At 39.8% G+C, this 20,709-nt stretch overlaps 1 protein-coding gene across 1 annotated transcript; it reads right to left on the bottom strand.

The window, feature by feature from the left end:
- Positions 1 to 3,138: 3,138 nt before the first annotated feature.
- AADAT (aminoadipate aminotransferase) lies at positions 3,139 to 18,894 on the bottom strand. Its single transcript, XM_005145518.3, has 14 exons — positions 18,777 to 18,894; positions 17,897 to 17,965; positions 16,097 to 16,265; positions 14,888 to 15,020; positions 14,158 to 14,232; positions 12,675 to 12,872; positions 12,071 to 12,136; positions 10,826 to 10,908; positions 9,500 to 9,596; positions 8,612 to 8,673; positions 6,539 to 6,603; positions 5,731 to 5,837; positions 4,965 to 5,066; positions 3,139 to 3,965 (listed from the first exon to the last, which is right to left on the bottom strand). The coding sequence occupies exons 2-14, from the start codon at positions 17,961 to 17,963 to the stop codon at positions 3,924 to 3,926; spliced, it is 1,266 nt and encodes a 421-aa protein (XP_005145575.1). The 5' UTR covers positions 17,964 to 17,965; positions 18,777 to 18,894; the 3' UTR covers positions 3,139 to 3,923.
- Between the last annotated feature and the right edge of the window lie 1,815 nt (positions 18,895 to 20,709).

The raw sequence follows: 20,709 nt of genomic DNA, 5'->3' as shown, positions 1-20,709 counted from the left end.
GATAAAATTGCTATGTAATGAATCAGTCTCTCCATCTTGCTTTATCAAGAAGTGTAAGGCAACAGCTCTCCATAGAACTTTGAAAAGGGATAATTTTCCTTTCTGATGGGGGAAGTAAGAAGAAGCTTCAGGGGGAAGAAATCTGGATTATTTTTCTGGTCATTCTGCATATTGCTTTCTAGCTGGAAAGAGTTCTGTTACTTTATTATAAGCCCAGTCCTTCAGTTCATGAAGGCATTTGCCAAATTTTCTGAAGATACTCTGGAGAACTAAAACCGAATGTAAATTTAAGAAATCCTATTCACAGGTTGCACAGCCTAGAAAGTGCATTTTCACTTCAACACTCTGATGAAACAGACTGCATGTCGTTGCTTCAGGCTTCATGACATTGGTGAGAGCTCACTGATGGCATTTCTGAAGCTTCCAATCACCTGGATGCTCTCTGCTGTCAGGGTTGTGTTCTTTCCCTTCTCCATAGGATGATCCCTCTCTCTTGTTAATCACAGAATCATGATGAAAATGTATGTGAATCAATACCTTCATGTTATTTTTTTGAAGTCACATCACAGCATATTCACTTGCTGTATCAATCCAGACCTGATTTACTGGAAGCTGAAAATAAAAAGAAAATATAACTTTAAAGGTATTCTCCTAGCAGGAAATCTAGCAGCATTCTCAAAAAGAGTCAACAAGGCCCTTATCCTTTTGTGGTGATACCTGAGCTCTGCAGGGTTACACAATAGCTTCCACAGCCATTACGAGGCACTGGTATTCCTGGTAGCAACGTTAGAAAAATGAAAATGTGTGTTTCTTTGTATTTGCAGAATGCTTTTCATTCAGAATGACTACCGTTCAAACACTGCAATCGCTCTGTTCCCATCTAAAACACAGTCTACAGTGGGCTGTTCACAAACTGTTATTAAATAATAGAAAAACCAAGACAGTTTAGGGCATGCAAAAGTAGAGCTCGATATTTGCCCCAGTATAGCACAATTCATATTGCAATGGCATAACTGAAAGTGCTGTAGCCACAGGGTTTTAAAATACAAGCTTCCACACACACAAACTAATTTTAAGGGATGAAGTTTGAAATGAAATTTAGGGAACAACCCTCCAAAACTAAATCATGTGTTTTCCACAAGAACTCCATTCTTTGACAGCACCACTGATGCTCAGGGACTGGTATTCAATTAGATGAAATAATTCTCTGGTCGCTCACAGTTTAAGGTAAGAACTGTCATATTGGATAAACACATGCATTCTTTTTTCTAGTGAATTCCCCATAAAAATCTTTTCTTCTCAATTATTCATTAATGAGCACAGGAGTGCTGAAGGGCTCTCTTTAGAAAGTAAAGGGGAATATTTTCCTTTAGAGTAATGACCCGCATGAACCTAAAATTTGTAAATGCATTTTATGTAGAAGTTCAGGAGTTATATTGAAGTTGTTCGTCAGTATTTCCATTCTCCCAGGGAAGAACTGCCGCCCGTTGCTACATTGGTAAAACTTGCAAAGCGGAAGTGGATGCGTTGCACAAGTCTGAATGTGTGAAGCAATAGGGTGGGTTGAGATTTATGTCCCTTGTACAGCAGAATTGTTTGGGTCATATACCGTGGCTATTTGTTCAGAATTTCCAGGTCTTTCTAATCTGCCCAAAGCCTGAAAACCCGCTGGAACCGAAGTGTAGGTACAAGAGAATCTGTGGGTATTGACCACTCAGAAGCAAGTCTGGAGACTCAGCCTGCCAGAACTGCCTGCATGTTGGGCAGCTCTCTACAGCACTGCTGTAAGCTCTCCCACAGCTACCCATATCCAGCACCAGAGGATGTGCTTATGACACCAAGCCCTTTCTCTCCTCTGTATTTTCTCTTCCCCAGCAGTGGATTGTGCCACTTGCAGCAGATTAAATCTGCTATGAAGGTGAGGTTATTTGTTCTTAGATGGATGAAAGAGAAAAACAAACCTTTCATTTCCCATGTAATTTCTTTCTGTGTGAACCTGTTGCCTTTTGCCCTTTGCCTTTTGTCTCTACATGGCTTCCTCCAGAAACATTTAATTACAGTGAATGCTCTCTCCCAGGAGTCCAGAAATTCTGCTTTCAGAGGTTCAGGGAAACTGTATGTGCATAAGATTTCACTGCCATTGTTCAATTTTCATTGTTCAGGGTATTAATTTAATTTTAGATGCCTCACCAGAGTCAGGGAAAAAAATCTCTAAATTAAATTAGCTGATAGCAAAAGTATCTAATGTGCAGCAAATGGGATTGCATTTTGCTTACATTCAACTAAATTAATAGTCAGTTAAGTGGTATATTATTCAACAGATCACCAATATAGAGCTTGCTTAATAATGATATTTGGATTATGTTTTTCTAATTCAGGTCAGGCTGAATGACAATATGACAGTAGCATTTGACAACAGCATTTGCCTGAGAACTAAAATCAGTCTTACATGAGATTTACATTTATTCCTCTGTAAAAATATTTTAATTAAGCAGACACACCAATTCATTCTGTTGTATACAATGTTTTAATAAACTGAACCCAAGATAAAAATTGCCTTACAACTTAGCAAAGTCAGAGCTTCCAAAATTTCTGTGTGTGGTTGAGAAACCAAGTTGAAACATGAACACTTGCTGTTGAATAGCACTACGCAGAAGGCACTGCTAGTTTGGACCTCCCATTAGCACCATCACACATGGTATAAGAGAAGTTTGTCTTCAAGGGCAGTGGTGGTGCCCTGAGAGCAGCTTTGGGACTGTGAGCTCTCCCTGGAGAATCTACAGTTAAAACTTTCCATTTTGCTTGCTTTGTACATCTGGCAGTATCAGAGTATTGTCCATTCACAGAATCACAGAATCCCAAGGGTTGGAAGGGACTTTGAAAGATCATCTAGTCCAACCCCCCTGCAAGAGCAGGGTAACCTAGAGTACATCACACAGGAACTTGTCCAGGCGGGCCTTGAATATCTCCAACGTAGGAGACTCCACAACCCCCCTGGGCAACCTGTTCCAGTGCCCTGTCACTCTCACAGTTAAGAAGTTCTTCCTGATGTTGACGTGGAACCTCCTATGCTCCAGTTTACACCCATTGCCCCTTGTCCTACCACTGGATATCACTGAAAAAAGCCTAGCTCCATCATCCTGACACCCACCCTTTACATATTTGTAAACACTGATGAGGTCACCCCTCAGTCTCCTCCGAGCTAAAGAGACCCAGCTCCTTCAGCCTCTCCTCATAAGGGAGTTACTCATGGTCCCTATTCAAATGCACATCTGATTGATTAACTAAGAGCAGGGAGCAGTTCTATTAGCACGGCCACATGCCTTTGCAAACCACAGAATTTCTAACACAGATACATAGTAATTCTTCACCGGCTGAAGTTAGAAGCCAGAAATCAGAAACCCTTGTACAAATTAGAAGATGAACTATAATCATAGCCTAAATTTGCTGGATCAGTTTCAATTTTTCAACACCCTTACATCAGTTTTACCTGACAAAATGTTAGTAAAATTAAATACTGATCTTCACATCTTCAAAACCAGATGCCATACAACAGGACAAGAAGGAAAGTGACAGACAATTCCAACATAAGGTGTTGGAGGAATGTGTCGGTTGGGATTAAGTAATAGTGGCTAAAATCACCTCAGGTGCAATGTCCTAAGTAACTGATTTCCCTCTTTTGCAACCCAAATGGAAAAGAAAAGCCAAACCAAAAAATCCATTCAAATGTAACAAATCCACAGATTTGATGGAAAACAGAACATTTGGGTTTGAGTATTTTAAATGCTTCTGAAATTGAATAAACTTAGTGATGCAATGATCCATCAAAGTAAACCCCCAAAAAGTGTTCTGATGAAATACAAATGTTAGTAAATATTTTCTGGAGTTGATTTTGATTGCTGCAAGATCTCTATTTAGCTCTTTCATAAAGCTTCTTTTATAAGGTCAGCCAGTCTCTTGAAGGCCTGCAATGACACAAATATGGTTCACATTTATATTCCAATAAACAGGCAACATGTCAAACCTGTCAAGCTACTGAAACCATCCTCAATATTTTATACTGCAAAATTCTGCTGATATTCTCTGTTTCCCTTTTATAATGTATAGGTCTGGAGGCTCCAAAGGTGAAAGTAAAGGAAGAACAGTTGAGTGGGGAAGCACAAAAAAGATACTTTTGACTATCAATAGTATGGTTGTGAATTACCTTTACAAAGAAGAAAGAAGAAATAGAACTACAAAAGAAGGAATAGAAAGGCAGTAGAAGCACTTAGAAGTTACAAACCTTCACAACTGAATGAAAGTATAACTACAAATACCAAACTGTTTCAAGGACCTGAATCAAATGAGTATTAAATCTGCACAAATAAATGTCTCTTATCTATCCACTGAATTTATAGATACAGCCAAATATCATCCAAACTGTAAAATACATAGATTTGTTCCTGAGAAATTAAATACTACATATATGTCAACTGTATGCAAGAAAACCAATATTCTTTCTTATAAAGGATTGACAACACACAGAGAAACAGGTAATTCAATCTCAGGAATGGAAAGTCTGGAAAATAAAAGATATACGATGCCTGCTACTGCTAAAGCAAATAGCAAAACTTACTGTAGCCTCCAGTAAAGCCTTTATGGGTAATATCTTGGAGGGTTAAGTGTGAGAATCTCCATATATGAGATTCAGAGAAAAATTTCAAGTGGTCCTAAAAATCTGGTACCTTTCAGGTCATTTGGATATGAGCATCTTGGCTAAGGAACAGCTCATACTGCATCAAAAGTACTGCTTCATAACCCAAGTACTAAACAAATGTTTAAAAACATTTACTAAAATGTTTACAAATGTTTAAAAAAGTACTAACACTCAAGAAAACACATAAGGAGAAATATGCAGAAATAAGGCAGCACTATTACATGAGATACTGTCTTGGTAGGAAAGTAAAAGAAAACACCTCACTTACCAGATCCATCTGTGCTGGAGAAGACAAAGAGAAGGAGGCTCTGACGTAACAACTCGGCTCTGAACTATTGATATTGAATGCTCCTCCAGGAACCAGTAGCACCTAAGAAAAGTTGATTAGCCACCTGGTTATTGCCACTTGTGCAGTTTTAAAACACTATGTTAAATTAAATTTGACAAGCCTCGCTGCTGAAACAGTGGGATCAGAACATGGCATAATGTATTGCTTCAAAATCAGAAACCAAAAATATGCATTTGAGTCAGACTTTTCAAAACAAAATCAAAGTGCTCTTACATTTTGTTTACCTAGGCCGGTGGGTTACCACGTCTGCCTTATCATCACAATGTTCATGAGGCACCAGTAAGGTGGGATGTAGTTTACTCAGTACACAGCGCTGGCTCTTATAATTATAGAAATAAAATCCCACTTAATTTCTCTTATTGAAAAGAGATAGTGGACAGCCATTATTCATATAGGTATGTATATTAATATTCTGTATGTATGTTGTATACATGATGTATTGTGCTATTATAATAGTTTAAATTTAAGTAAGCTGATTAAATATCAATGTCTGAATAGAGACATGAAAATTGTTTATTAATTAGTCACTATGTGACTGTGCCTGATTTGCAGACTCAGTGATGGTAGGTGGCAAGTTGCCCTGCTTTTTTATGTATGTGCATAAGTCTGGATAGATATGGTAAAATTATTTTATCTTTCCCTCATTTCATTTTAACATCATAAGCCATTAAACCATAGGTCATACTTCTTTCTGCAAAGCTTTTTCCATGATGAGCTGCTGTGTATCAGAAATACCCTTAATTTTGATCCATAAGAACATCCCAGCAGCAGGAGGGTACCATTCTGCCAAGTCTGGGGGGAGAGAGAGAGAGAGAAAACAAAGGAATTGGGAAAGAAACTTCCACCCCATCTTTAACTGATACATCATCAATTCAGTGAATAGTAGATTTGTTACTCTGATAACCTCAAAGGGAATGTAGGCCACATATCCTGATACATTATTCAAAATTCCAACACACTTTAGAGTAGCCAGTGGTATTATACTGTTTTGGTACTTTGGGAACTGAGACAAAGAGGGCCTAGCCATGTCAACAACCCCCAGTTCTCACATCCATGTATTAAAAAAAGGAAATACTTCATATCTAAACCCTGGAATTAGCAAGAGTAAGTACAGTAATGATTGTGTGGTACCCAAGTACCCATGTCCCATGAAAGTATGTGGGCAGTTCTTCAGCAGTTATTGCTGATTCCCCTTAAACTGACTAAAAGGAGTGAAACATACTGGAGTGAAATATATGCTCTTTGTAAAAGTGCTTTATGCAGTCATGTGGTGAGCTTTGTACTTACCACAATCCCCTTGTCCCACCAGAAAAGCATGAAAACAGCAGTACCAGATAATTTGTCCTAAGCTGAATATTTAATGTCACAGATTTGCTATAGTGCTTATCTGTCACTTCAGTCAAGGGATGAACTTTAGTGATTTTTCTTGAACACAAACATGATAAACAGTTTGGAAAAAAAATTAAGTAATTAGCTATGTTGCATGCACTGACCTTTTAACCACTTGTCAGCAGCACTGAGCATTGCATCCCGCTGGGTCCTGTAGAACTCCACCACTCTGAAAGTAAATTATCAATTCAAAGTCATGATCTCATAGAGCTTCAAAGTACATTTCCTTCCAAAGGCAGAAACAAACCTATTCTACTTGAACAACTTAAGTGTACTCTTAATGGAAATATAAACATATCCTAGATGGGCAAATACAGTATACTGTGTGTATAAAACTTTGTATATGTATCAGAGAGGTCTTGAATGCTTCAGCATGTCTCCAACAAAGCACAGATCAACCACACAGAGAAAGTGGAAATGGTATTTCACAAAATATGTGATAAAGGTATCACGGCTATTTGACAGCCCCTTTCTACACTTCTGAATCTATCTCCTTTTCACTTGAAGTGAAGCTTACAAATAATTCAGTCTCTTTCTGGGGAAACTGAGGAAAATGATCCTAACCCAAGTTACAACATGGACAAGTCTTGCTTTTGTTAACATGTGACAGCTGTGGCAGGAGAGTCACAAGAGAAATGCCTGATACAGAGTTCATAAATCAGATGCAAATGTGCTCCCAACTCTAGAGAAAACATACTCAGTAATTTGCATAATTTTGTATTTTTTCTTACATACTCTCTGAATGAATAGCTTTAATTTTGGGGTGTATTTTAGTACACCTGATAGACAAACACCAACACAGACCCATATAGTTCTGGGATCCTCAGCCTACACCAATTGCTAGATTCTACATGAAATGGTGAATCTCACTTTCATCACAAATTCTGTTGCAAGATTTTGCCTTTCTGTTATCATTTTTCTCTCACGTCAGAATGAAATTACAAGTAGTAGTAAAACAAGACTTCCACAAAAATGTAACTGCTTCAAACAACAGACTCAGCTACTCAAATGCATACTCTAACAAGTCAATCTTGTCCAAATAAAATCACCTGGAAGATACTCCAGTCAGCTGTTCAGCCTCATCAATAAGTCACCTGACAACTGAGCCTAAAAGGTTATAAAGGGTTGCAGCTAATCTGCTGTAATACTGTTTTCATTATATTAGGGGAAGAATAATCTTCTGGTTTAAGCAGGCATGCCTTTTGGCCTACACAAAGGAGGTAAGTGGAGAGATACACTTGGGATATGTTTTTCAAAGTGCTGAAAGTTAAGCTGACATGTCGTTCAAGTTTCCTTGCAAAGCCTATCTTTATGTTCCTAATCTTTAAAACAAGGGCTAGGGCTGCTGTGTCAGCTTTGGGGGTTTTGCTACTTTTTTAATGCTGGTATTTACAGTATGGACAACAAGCAAATGCTGTGGGGATGGAAGTGCCTGTTACAGTGAGGTATAAGAACTTCTATGTTTTGCTCATATTCCTATTTATAAATCTCTGTAGAGTTTACCCCTGCTGAAGTAAGAAGCTTGGGGTTCTAATAGCAACCAAGTATGGTGTTTGAAATGAACCATGGATAGTCAAGAGAAACTATGTTCCTCCAGCATAATAAATGAAAGCAAAATGCATGTCAGTCAGTATGCAGAAAAATGTTCTGTTTCCAAGAGTGGCAATAAAGGCAATGCTTCGCAAACACAGGTGAACCTTGCTGTAGATCTTTCCATCAGTATCCAAAATCATTAGACTAAGGATGTTCAGAGGGTGAATCCCTGCTGAGTTAGTGAGGCAAGAATTCCCTTTATTGAAGCCATGTTGACCATTTCTCAAAGGATTACATGCTTGGTGATCTCAGCCTTTGCTATAGACTGTACCACATCAGCAGAGAGTCACTGCCTGGGAGCTCCCAGGATCCTCTTGTGTTCCCTTCACATGGGAGCTTGTGTAATGACTGGGCCTATGGATTGGCAGACTGCTGATTTGTAGTGGTAGGTTCTACGCCCTGACTTGCATGTCTGCAGTTTCACACTGAGCTCCTTCAGGACTCTTGTGTGAATACTGTCAGTCTTGGTGATCTGGCTTAATAGTGATACATCTCTTCTGACTTTTTTCTGCAAAGAATGTTTTATGTAGGAAACAGGAAGCAAAAGGACAAATGAGGGGATTTAGTATACAACATGATCCTACCTGTCTATATGCTCCAAGAAACCCTTTTCTCCCCATTGCTGAAGCAGCTGTAATATCATAATCTAGAGAAATAAAACGTATCAGTAACATAAACAGAACTGTTCTGCAGTCATCATAAGATACATTTCCTGATGCATTATTCAAAATTTCACACAAGCAAGAATTGCATTTAAGGTCTCTTGGAGCCTTTTTATAAACAGAGGAGGCAACAGAAACAGGCCACTGTAGCTCATGTTACTGCTGTCTCTAAGGATCACGGCAATGTTTAGATGTTGGGGTGGAGGGAGTTAAAAATGGATGGAGAGCTAAATATGATAATCAGGGAGAAAAAGGAAGGCAGTGTATGTTGATTTACTGTTGTGCCCATAACAGCCTCTTTGCTTTAATGCTGCCACTCACAAACTAATGGAGCTGGAAGATGGAAGTAATATTTACATGAGAAAAATGTCTCTTTTCCTTATAATTAACCATAACGGGGCTATAGTTGTAGACTATTTTGTAAGGTTTTTGGGGGCTGCCAGTTTTGTTCTAATTATAAAATTATGAAAAAAACCCAAGCAACCAACCAAAACCTAACCCTGAGTGCTTCTTCCAATGTATGCTTTCCATTGAGATTTTTCAAGGGAACCTACTAGCAAGAGATAAAGTATTTTACATCTTTTTTCTTGAAATCTCAGAGTTAAGGGCATATTAACTGTGCTTTCCATGCACTGAGACACCATCTAGCCCTGGCTGTAACTTCTATGGCAGTCTGTCTTTCTTTGGCAGAATTGATAATGTGTGAGCTTATACACAAAACTGCAAAAGTGCAAAGCAGTTTGTGGCTTCTTATGACCTGGAATATCTTAGCTTTTCTAAATATAATTCAGTTGACAGTTCATTACTTGCCTGTGTGAAAGTGCTGGTGTGCATTGTTGAAACCTGTATGTGTAGAATAATTCTGTCGATAAGAGGCTTGGGTCCTGTCAGAAAACCTATTCTTAGCCTAGAGAATAAAACAACAGAAAAAAGTTACTACAGAAATGCAATGTGCTAATACTTCAAGTGAGTTATGGTTTAACTTCTCACTGTGAAAACTTAACCATTTCATTGGTTTTGTGAGGATCTTTTATGTTTTTAAGTTTATCTATATTTTAATACTGCCCTAAGCCCCAGGCTTAGGCAACTTACAACCATTGAAAGTAATGAAATAAGAACATTTCAGGGTTTTTAATGCTTACAGTAGCTTCTTAGTTCTGAGACTGTAGGACATATCCCATATTTTTAAGCTCTCCTCTGCAATCGTAAAGATTTAGATGACTCAAAGGTAAGGAAGGATAGGTTTTCACATAATGAAAAATCATGAGTGCTCAGGCTTTCTGAAAAACAGATGGAAGTGACACACAGCTTTACTCTTTCACTCCCTTTCAGTACTGCAGGATAAATGGAATTTAGACTGATAAAATAGATTTTTATTCCTGCTTCAATTCTAATGATCCATCTTTACAGACTGGCTCAAGTCTTTCTTTGAAGAAAAATAGAACCACTAAACTTATATGTCTGATAAAGACAAAAATGCATCATAGCTTTTCAGTGTCACTTTTGAAAGTGCAGCCACACTTAGAGTCATGTTATCGCCTCAGTTTCTCAGGTATAGGGTTATAATGACTAGCTGCCAGTGCAGAATTCATATTATTTTCTTATACTTTACACAAAACAAAAGCAAGTTAATCAAATATGTTCATTTGTGTGAAAGGCAAAACAGCCAGCCAGCTTAGTTTTTCAGGCAGAGAATTGTAAGCCTAGAAGACTAGAAAGCACTACAATACTACGAACAGTTTGTGGAGAATGCCATAATTTCTCTCTGTACTAGAAGTTTAGAGAGTCTGCAGGAATGGTAAGAGATAGAAGAAATGGAAAAAGAAGAGAGAAAAGCTGCTAGAGTTTCAGGAACAGAGCTAGATCCAGCATCTGTCTTTCTGCCTAGATGGTGCCAGCAAGAATGGGCTGCCTGGGGGAATGGTTATCAGTATCAGAAGAGAAACAGAAACTGGAGTTACATGACTGCCAAGAAGTAACATGAAAAGTGAGTGGACTGCAAAAGCTGTGGATTGAAAAGTGCATTCCATAAGTTGATAGGTATTAGATGAAAAAACTGACATGTCTGATCATTTTGTATGAAGTCTTGTGCCTTAACTGAACAGGCAGTGCTGAGCAGTCCAAAGCTGGCCTTACCCAGATGAGAGAATTTTAGAGAATGAGTCAGTCCTGATAACTCGACCATCCACATCCATTGAGAGGAAAGTTGGAGCCCATGGCTTGGAAGAAAAAGAAAAGTAAATTCAAGATGCTAGTCAAGATTATGATGTAATAATTTTCTTTACTATGAAAACATAATTAATTTCTTAATGAATTATTTTGATAGTAAGTATTTTGATGTGCATTCCAAGGGAAATAAATGCAGTAACTTGCTGGCAAGCGGCTGTTTAGGGTAGCTGTCTGTGATTACAATATTTTATGAAAGTCATCAAGAAAGCAGCATTGTTTTTTTGACACTTAGCCCACTGTCCAGCATACAAGTGTTCAAGTTTTGGTATGAAGCCACAAGTAGAAGAGAAAAATAATTATTTTTTTGCCGAGATTTTTTTATGGAGTGAACAGACACTGTAATTTCTAAGATGGGGCTCTGTAGCTCTTAGATTTATCTTAAAAATAATAATAAAATCAGAAGCTACGGCAAAATTTTGATGATTGGACTTCAGCACACTTATCAGTAGTTCTATGTTTATGCCTTCTCCCCTTAGACTTTCTAGAAAAGCTATGTAATGCTATTCAACAAGTGAAGCAGTTCTGTTGCCTCCTTCCATAAAAACATTGCAAAACAGAAAATGCTGAACCAGTGTTCAGCATTCTACCAGTGTTTTACTGCTCTGTAAGACCAGCTTCTAGGTACTTGTGCAGACTGTGTTACTGTAGACCCCTGTGTGAATATGGGTCAACAGCCATTTGTTACCCATTTGGGGAACATTTACATGAAGGAAGGAACCTGCCTATCCAGTAGTGGTATCTGGGAAAATTCTCTCAGGTTCTCCAGAAGGCCAAGGGGTAAAATTAGCATAGAGTGGATTGGGAGTAAGCAATCTTCCACTGAAAGAGACTGGGCTGAAGGGATCATTAAGGGGCTGCTGTTTTCAAGTGCTGCTTCAGTGGCATACTTGTTCTGCTCTGGAGGCAAAGTCTTGGCTATTTTGACTACTGCAGGAAATTCTGTCCTGTAATAAGGCTTGAGGAATACAAACATGATTGAGGCAATGAAATGCCAAAAAGGGGACAGCAACTGAAAGTAACATAGACTGTGAGGCCTACAACTACCCTGGAGCAGGACATGAAGAAGGAACATGCAGGAAGATCCATGGCTCATACCCTGGGTCTCTCCTGGACCATAAAAGGTATAGCTAAGGATTAGGGAAGACAAATTACCTTTTCAAACTGAACAAAGTAGTAAGGATCATCTTCTATTATGAGAAAATCATATTTTCTTGCAAGCTAAAGAAATTAATAAAAAGATTTATTAAAATGTAAAGACACTGTAAATTAAGTACTTACTCTACCCTGGGCCTATCACCAGGACCATATTATCCTGTGCATTGCTCATTCACTGTATACAATGCCCTATCAAGAGAAGCTTTCAAATGCCCTATCAAGAGAAGCTTTCAAATGCCCCATTTGGACATCAAGCAATTATAAGAGTAAACATGGTACCTGCAATACAAGGACAAGTGTAATAACTGACTCTGTTCCACAGTAGTGTTCCAGATGTGTAGTAATCTTGCAGTAAGTCCATTTAGAAGCCCATGGCAAAGATATTGGCAAACAATGGGCTACTATTGCAAAAAACAATTTATCTAATGCATAGTCCACCTCTGAGAAGTTGTCATGAAAGGTGTTCTGCTAGAAGCAAGTTTGAAGAGGAATGTCTACTGGACCAATAACTGGCTCAAATGCCACATGTGGGATTATCTTCAACTGAGCCTGATGCTTCTCCATTTCCAGCTACAAGGTTCACAAGGCCCCGGCTACATACCTGGTAAATCTCCTTCTTGCGCTCTGTGGTCAGAGAGTTTCCAGTTGGGTTGCACCCATTTGGAACAGTGTACAGGAATTTGGGAAGGTGACTGCTATCATCTGGGCTCCAAGTAGATAGAATTTCTTTTAGAGCATTTGGAATAATGCCGTGTTGGTCACTAGGAACATTAATTATGTTACAACCCAATGGTCTCAGCTGTTGATAGGAGGAACAAAACTGTCATAAGCCAATAATTCAAAGGTCTTCCTTTTGTCATCAACATTGTTAGATTTCAGTAATACGAAGTCTTTCTGAATTTATAGCTATAATCTCAAGCTCCATTTGCTCATGATTAAAAAGAGTTTGCCTGAATTTGCTGTGGAGCTTGTCAAATTTACCACATTACTCTTTATTTGGCCTGTTAAGCCATCTGAGGAAAAAGGGGTAGCTCTTATGTCCAATTGCTGCTCTTCTCTAGGAAACTGCATATGTTTTTTTGCAATCAGAAAGGGATTTGTGAATTTGAACTGTGTTTTCTCAGGACTCCATTGGTCTCACCACAGATGCTATGTTCACAGTACCTTCATTTCCTACTGACATTTTGCATTCTACTTCAATGGAAGTGCCAGAACTGCAAGCTACTTCTCACTGACAAAGGGCAAAGAATCTGTTCTTAACAGATACACTCAGCACTACAAAAGGGAATTGAATGCTGCTACTGCAGTGACACATTAACAGAAGCACAAAAAATACAGGTAAAATTCCAACAAAAAAGCATGTTGCTTCCCCTCTTTGGAATTTCAATTTGTGGCACGTAGCAGTCTCCATTTTTAAACAAAAATGCAAGCTGCTGCACTGCCAAAATATATTCCTAACAAAGTACATTTATTAGACAAGATATTCAAGCTTGGCACAGTAAACATCAGAATTCCTTTTGATGCATGAGGACAGGACTGAAATTGTGCATTATCTATTCTAACCTTTCTTATGCATGTTGAGCTGACATTTGAGTACATACCGATTTAAGTTATTTTTCAGAAGTAAAATTTGCTATTTTTGTATAGTTCTTAATAACTCACGTTTTCATACTCGTATAAGGATGTTTTAGGCCTATTCCAATTTTATACTATCCATAGCTATGGTATAATCAGACCACCAAATACTTCAGGTGAATGTGCTGACATGTTAAAATACCCACTTGTTATAACTTTGTTTCAACAGAACTAGGTTATAATGGCTTTCTTTCCCATTCCAAATGTGACTCTAGTCCTTGAATGAATTAGGACAGAAGTTCCTCTTCCAAATCCTGGAATAGCTTTTATAGAACTTAGTAGAGAGACTTCTGTGTATTCATATTTATAAACTTGACTAACACAAAAATGTGATTCCTAGATATGTTTTGACAGTAAACAGAGCATATATAAGCCTGCAGATCAAGTACTAAATTGCTGTTTATTTGAAAAGTAACCTTCACAATATTTTGTAGCTAAAAAATACTTACAGCTGCTAGTGTCCCAGAGTATGTTGGTGCATCCAAGAGGATGTTGTCCCCAGGGTTAATGAGCATTTCAAACACCTGTAAAAGAATATTTTAGGAAGATTGTGCCATTCTTGCATACACGCTTCATACTTCTGACTTCTTCATGGGATTAAAAATCTTGATTAGGTATTAGTAATTCCCTAACCACATAATTATGTTTTTTGTGAGAAAAGCATTGAACTGATGGAGAAAAAAAAAACTTTAGAGCCAAATGAAGCTGGGTAATCAGCTATAGAATACCAATCTGAAATGGAAAGATAGTGCTCTATTACACAGTAGAAACAGTGCTTCAGTTAGAGAAAGGATCAGCTGAGTGAGTGGACTGGAAAAGATAATTAAGTGTAACAATTAGAATTGAGCTACAGTAACACAACTAATGCACTTATGTAACTTATGTACTTATTACTGCACTACCTGAGTAATGTGGAATGTTACCTTAATAGTGTATTTTCTGACAGGCTCTGGTTTACCTCAGCATTTATGACAGCAAGACTGCCACACCAGTTTTATTTCATTTCTATTATCTTGTATTGATAATACTGAGACATGTGTTTAACAAAGTATCCTGTGTATAGTTATACAATGGCATCTCATACCATATATAACTGAATAATGAATCGTGTATAACTGAACTGATAGGAGAACAAACATCTCAAAGAAATACTTTTAACATATGAACTTTCAGTCTTACTTTACCCAAGCCTTCCTGACTGCCGGTTGTGACACACACTTCCATTTGTCCTTGCTCAGGACTGTAGTTGGCTGTGGGGGGATTATGTAGATTTCGCTGGAAATTCTTTAGCCAAGACAACAGCTCTGGAATCCTGAAACATGAATAAATAAGGTGTATCTAATGTCTTCTACAGGCCAAAGCTAGGCTATTCCTTTAAATCACTGCCAAATCTAGCACACAGTCCGAAGTCTGATTTCAGCTGTGCCACAGACACACTTTGATGTTAATTTTATGACTACTTTACCAAATCATGAAAATCAGACAAATGTTTCTTATGGGAAAGCAGAAGAGATGAGCATCTGTGGTCTGTATACCAAATCCTCTGAAATCTGTGCAGAAATGATTTGACAAGGGTGGAATAGGGGTGGAGGCTGAACTATGTTCACTTTTAGGAGTGATCTTCCCATACTCAAACGTGGCAGTGTGACAAAGCTCTCAATGCTTCTAGTAATAGGCTGCAGCTAATATGGATTTCTGAAACAGGTTTTTTAAAAAAAACAGGTATCAAGATCTTTGAGGATGTTCACAAATGGCTGGGTTCATTTCAGTATCAAGAAAAGTCTTAATTTCACTGATTAATACCCTGCGTGCATCTATAAATTGTGTACCTAAATGTTTTTGCAAACCTGTCACAAGCCTGACTCAAGTGCTGTCTGCTGGGGAGTTCACATGAGTGCTAAAGTAACTTATTGACACACAATTTTTGTACTAGAAATGGCAAAACTAAAAATAGTTCCAACTATCACTGGCGGTATATATTGATTTCAGTCTATGGTACCAAATGAAAATAACCCAAACACTCCAGAATGTGGGAAATACATAGTGCAATGCAGCATCTTTTAATGAGTATCTTACTGCAAAACACAGAATGATTCTTCCTAGTGATTTGGGAGTCTGGAGTTTCGGGTACTAGCGGACAGGAAATGCTCTGGCAAGAGAATTACTAGTATTAGGTTTGTAGTAATTTTTAAAAATTATTTATCTGCTCCAAACTTTCCACTTAAACCAAAATGTAACTAGTGAGGCAAATTGAGAGAAGTCAAACCTTTTTTGTAAAACAGGTTTTATAACCAGGTTTTAAAAACACAGGTGAATTAATACAATAATAAAGTATTTTGTGATCCCTTAATTCTGCTATCTTGGCATGCAAGCAGTTGTGATAGATACCCTGCTGAGGCTGAGTACTGGAGAGCTCTCTTCATCAGCTTTTCCCCAATCTCAATAGAACTTCCATGTCCAATGGTAATAGTAGCCTTCTTAAATGGAAAAAGGTCAGGATTCGGTGCTCCTCCAGCCAGAGAGATGAGAGATGGAGGAGACTGCTCCATCAATTCAGCTAGAGTAAAAGGAAAAAAGCCTTGGTTAGAATTTGGTTGTTGCAACACTGATCATATTCTTCAGTCAGTATGTAATTATAGTCTAGAGAAGCTTGTTCCATTTCTCATTTCTTATTAAACTGTCATGAATTCAGGAGGATGATGATTCTTTTTAAACTCGCCTCTCTACCCAGATTAAATGTGTGTATGGGGGTGGGCAGGGGTACATGAGTGAGACAGACCAAAACAAAAAAATCATCTTTAAAGTAAACTATAAATAGCTTTTTGTAATCTTACCTGGTCTATTCTACTATTACAACAATTTGTTCTGTGACTGGTGTCTTTTAAGTTTAAATAATTCAAAATTTTACTGATCTTCTGTTTAGACTGACTTGGCATGACTGGCTTTTTGTTCAGTCTCACTTTAGCTTATGTGGCTGGCAGTAGTGCAGCTACACTGATAGTTATGTATATGATTATAGTTTATCCCACAAGCGAATGGCAGTCTGACCACCCACCTTCAGTGGAGGATGCACTGTGCAAGTAATTCAGTATGAAGGAAAAGTTAACAACTCTTGAAGTCAGTTTCAGAATCATTCAGATCCAGTCTATGCAGCACTAGACTGCATTAAAGCTAAGAGCTCACCATACAGCAGTCATGCTGACTTGACAGTTTTACATCAGGTATGAGAGGACAGATGACACCAGATGTGGCTTAAAGCCTCCTGTTACAGAGTTAATTCTCCACTACTACTTGGAAAACTTGAACATGGGGAGTTAATTCTTATCTGTTCAGTAACAGGGGTCATATCTGTGACTTTTGGTCTAGTAAAGAGAGATTTACTTAGTCATCAAAACTGCAGCCTCAGTGTGTCTTTCTGCACAAGCTGTGTTAATTAGCACTGGTGTTATGATGTGTATCAGTGTATTACTTGAAAAAGTACAGAGACTGCCTATAGTGAGTTAGTTGACTTAGCATGGAGCATTTTAAGTAGAACAGCAAATGCCAACCTGTTACAAAGAGAGGAAATTGACCCCTGAAGGTCTAACTAGTGATGTATGTCTCATGCTCTGATTCTGTCAGGTCCCTGTAGGTTTTAACTGAGTAAATAAATAGGCAGTTAACCTTTTCTATCTGTCACACAGAAGACTATGTAACACGGTAGCCTGAAGATAGCATAATGCAGAAAAGGAAAGTGTAGTAACACTGAGGGGGGTTGGTGCGGTGAGGAATTTATGGACAGGATCCAGGAAAGCTACATGGAAAGAAGCATTATGCTGGACCTGAATTTCAAGTCATTAACAATTGTTTGTTCCTGGGCACCCAGAGCAAATTCAGTGGAAAACTGTGTCAAAAGCCCTCCTTCAGAGGCAGTAGCAGAGATTTTCCAGACCCATGCTGAAGTGACAATACTCTCTCTTTCGTTTGGATGGGTTTCTGTAATGGTTCAAGGCTATCCACTTCCTTCTTTATACCTGCTTGACATCTCAACTTGACAAAAGCAAAAACAGTTAACTGGCCTTGCTTATCGGCTTACAGCATGGTTTTCTTTCAAGCCTTTTCAAGCCCTTAGCGATGATACCCCATAAAAGTCCAGAATGTAGAACAATACCCTTCTAGAGAACCTGGAGAGAATGGGCAGATACTCACTCAGAAGTCTTATTGGAGATGCTTTTCTTGCTGCGCTCACAGTGGTGATGAACCGAGAGTAATTCATGTCTAAAAGGAAAGTCATTAGTTGGACATGACGCTAGAAAAGTAAATAGGAACCTTAGTGCATCTCACACAAATAATGCTTCCAATTTGTCATTTCCATAGATGTGCTCTATCATAAATTAAATGTCACTTTATGTTAACATCAGTGCTGGAATTTATTTCCCTCTTTGAATTAATGGAAAAGATCTTGCCTTCATACGCACAAGTTCTGTCACAGCCTCTCAGTGACCACTGTGACACTGGCATAGTGAGATTAAGTCAGATGATGCTGTTCTAATAAACAGTGGTATAACTTTGGGGAATTTTGGTGTGCCAGTGAACAGGAAAAAGCCCGTTACTGCCAGCTGTGGAGTTAAAAAGGCAGATTACAAACTCGAAGATCTGGCAGATGCTGAAGAACTATTCGTTCTTTTTAATGAGAATCCAGCTTTATGTAGCTGTATTAGGTCTTGCATTTAAAGTGATTTAACTGTTGCAAGCCATCAGTGAATGAGTGTCTCAAGATGGTTCAGATGTGTTTTCCCCCCTTTCCCCTGGTGCCCACAGAGATTTGGTGGATAGTAAACTGCAGGCTGGTGGGAAGCCTCAAGGCCTGTTGTCGCAGGAAAACAATTCGGCAAAGGAGAGCCCAGGAATGAAACAACGGGCAAAAAGACCGGCACTGTGGCCACTGCTTCCAAGTGTGCTTCTCCCGAACTCACAACAAATAATCCCCTGCCAACCACAGCAACACGCACGTGCTGGCAGCTATTGAAAACAAATCCATCAAGGCTGCTTTAAGGAATAAAACCAACCTCCTGCTGTCTGAACATACCGTTCTTCACTCTCCTCCTCGTAACGCCCCCAAGCGTGCTTCCCCCGGCAGAGGCGCACCAAGGCCCTGCCGCAGCAGTGCTGATGTCTGTGAAGGCTGCGCTCCAGGGCAGCGCTCCCCCGACAACCCACTGCGGCCCCACTTCCCGGAAGGGAACACCCCCGCCGCCCCGCCTGCCCTCCGCTGCCCGGGCACCTCACGGCTGGGTGGGCAGGACACTGAGGCGGCCTTAGGCACGGCCGCGCACGCACCTAGCGGCAGGCCAGGGCGGAGCGAGCGGCGGCGGCCGGGAAGGGCAGCGGTGGTGGGCGCCGCTGCTGGGCATGTGCAGGTCCGCCCGCCCCGTGGCCGCGGGGGAGGTCCCTGGGCACCGGGCGGGAAAACTGGGCCGGTGGCCGCGGGCTGTGCGGGGCTGAGGGGCAGCTCGGCTGGGTTGTGCTGAGCGGGTTTGGACACCGAGCCTGTGCAGATCTGTGCTTCTCTCGTGCTTCTCCCGTGTAGTGACCTTAAAGCCGGCGTGGAGCCCCATCGTGCGGGAGAGGGGCGGGAGTGATCCAAGGAAAGCAAGTGCCTGGAAAACATAGGGTTAAGATACTTTTACCTTAACTTAGGTCTAAGATAGAGAACAGTGTTTGTGTTGTAAGTCTGTGGTGTGATAACAGAATTCAGTAGTCTTACTAACAAAAGTGAAGTATTTCTTGCCATCCTTCTAATGAGTGAATTCTTACCATCCTTCTAATTATTAGTTTGGAGATGGTGATTCCTGATCTGCTAGCTTAGGATACTCTTTGTCTGCCCGTCCTGTTCTGCTTGCAGTAAACTTTGTACGAAGGTCACATTATTCTACATCTTTGCCAGCTGTCAGAAGAATTACAGCTATACCTGGTTTCAGCCAGTTTTGTGGTTACTGGGGCATCTACTTGTGCCAAAGGTGAAAAGTACACTGTGAGGAAGATTGCTTACTGCATCTTGAAGACCCCTGCCCACGATCATTGAAGGACAGTGCGCAAGTGCCAAAAGGGAGGAGGATTATGATAATGAGTACCTAAACTAATTGTAATATCCCTGCTGCTCTCTCGGGAATTTAATGAATATGTGTGTTTGTGTGTAATTAATATCTGCCTGCTTAACCCCTCGGTGTGCAAGTTAGGAGGAGCGATCCCCCTTGCACCCGGCGCCGTAATAAACATACCTGCTTTATAACTGAGTTGTAGTCTGATTCTGTGCTTCAGGAGCAGGGGGACACAGCTGTGTGGAGAGCAGCATTGGGGGTGCCGAAGCATAGGTAGGTTATGGGCAGAGCAGAGGAGGTGATACCTCTTGTTTTTCCTTCATTTGGGGTATGGACTGATGGGCCTGTCCTGCTTGATCAGTATCCTAATAAAACAATCATAAGTCACTTAGAAAGAGGCAATGCTGTGGAACAGAACCATATCTGGTGGTGCCTTACATATGAACTAGGTAATTGAGTGACCATGGGCTTTGTTTTTATTACATTCTAAGCTTCATAAAACAGTCAGTCTGTTCTTCCACCCCTTGGTGGCTTCCTCTTCTGGAGATGTACAGGTTGAAGGAACTGGCTTTGGTTAAAGCCCAGCAAGAACATTCTCATTTTTTCAACTGAATTACGCTCTAATCCACTATATCGTGTTTTCACTAGAACTTCTGTTGATAAAAGGAAGCAGGATCTAGATGGAAGTTGGAAGTGGGACAGCTGGAAGTAGTGTGTGTTCTTCTTTCCCACAGATGAGCAGGTTCAGTGCAAGGAAAAGCAGGATCTGTAGCATTGTGACGTGTCCCCTCCTCCCTGGGTGCCATGTGCTGTGCTTTGGGCAGTACATGTGATGAGAGCTGCTGCTGCTTAGGTCCAGAGACATGGTGGTGTTTCCTAGTCTTTGGACATGAGCACTTCAGGGCTGGTATGGTCCTTGCT

The sequence above is a fragment of the Melopsittacus undulatus genome, chromosome 7 (assembly GCF_012275295.1).
Source record: "Melopsittacus undulatus isolate bMelUnd1 chromosome 7, bMelUnd1.mat.Z, whole genome shotgun sequence".
NCBI classification, from domain to species: domain Eukaryota; kingdom Metazoa; phylum Chordata; class Aves; order Psittaciformes; family Psittaculidae; genus Melopsittacus; species Melopsittacus undulatus.
Note: the sequence above shows the minus strand (reverse complement) of the source record. Positions and strands in the feature narration are given on the sequence as shown.

Coding starts and splice junctions, on each gene's coding strand:
- AADAT (XM_005145518.3), bottom strand. CDS start 17,963: ATGAATTACTCTCGGTTCATCACCACTGTGAGCGCAGCAAGAAAAGCA. Junction 14,233..14,887: donor GTCAGGAAGGCTTGGGTAAA/GTAAGACTGAAA, acceptor ATTCTTTTACAG/GTGTTTGAAATGCTCATTAA. Junction 9,597..10,825: donor TCTAAAATTCTCTCATCTGG/GTAAGGCCAGCT, acceptor TTTATTCTCTAG/GCTAAGAATAGGTTTTCTGA.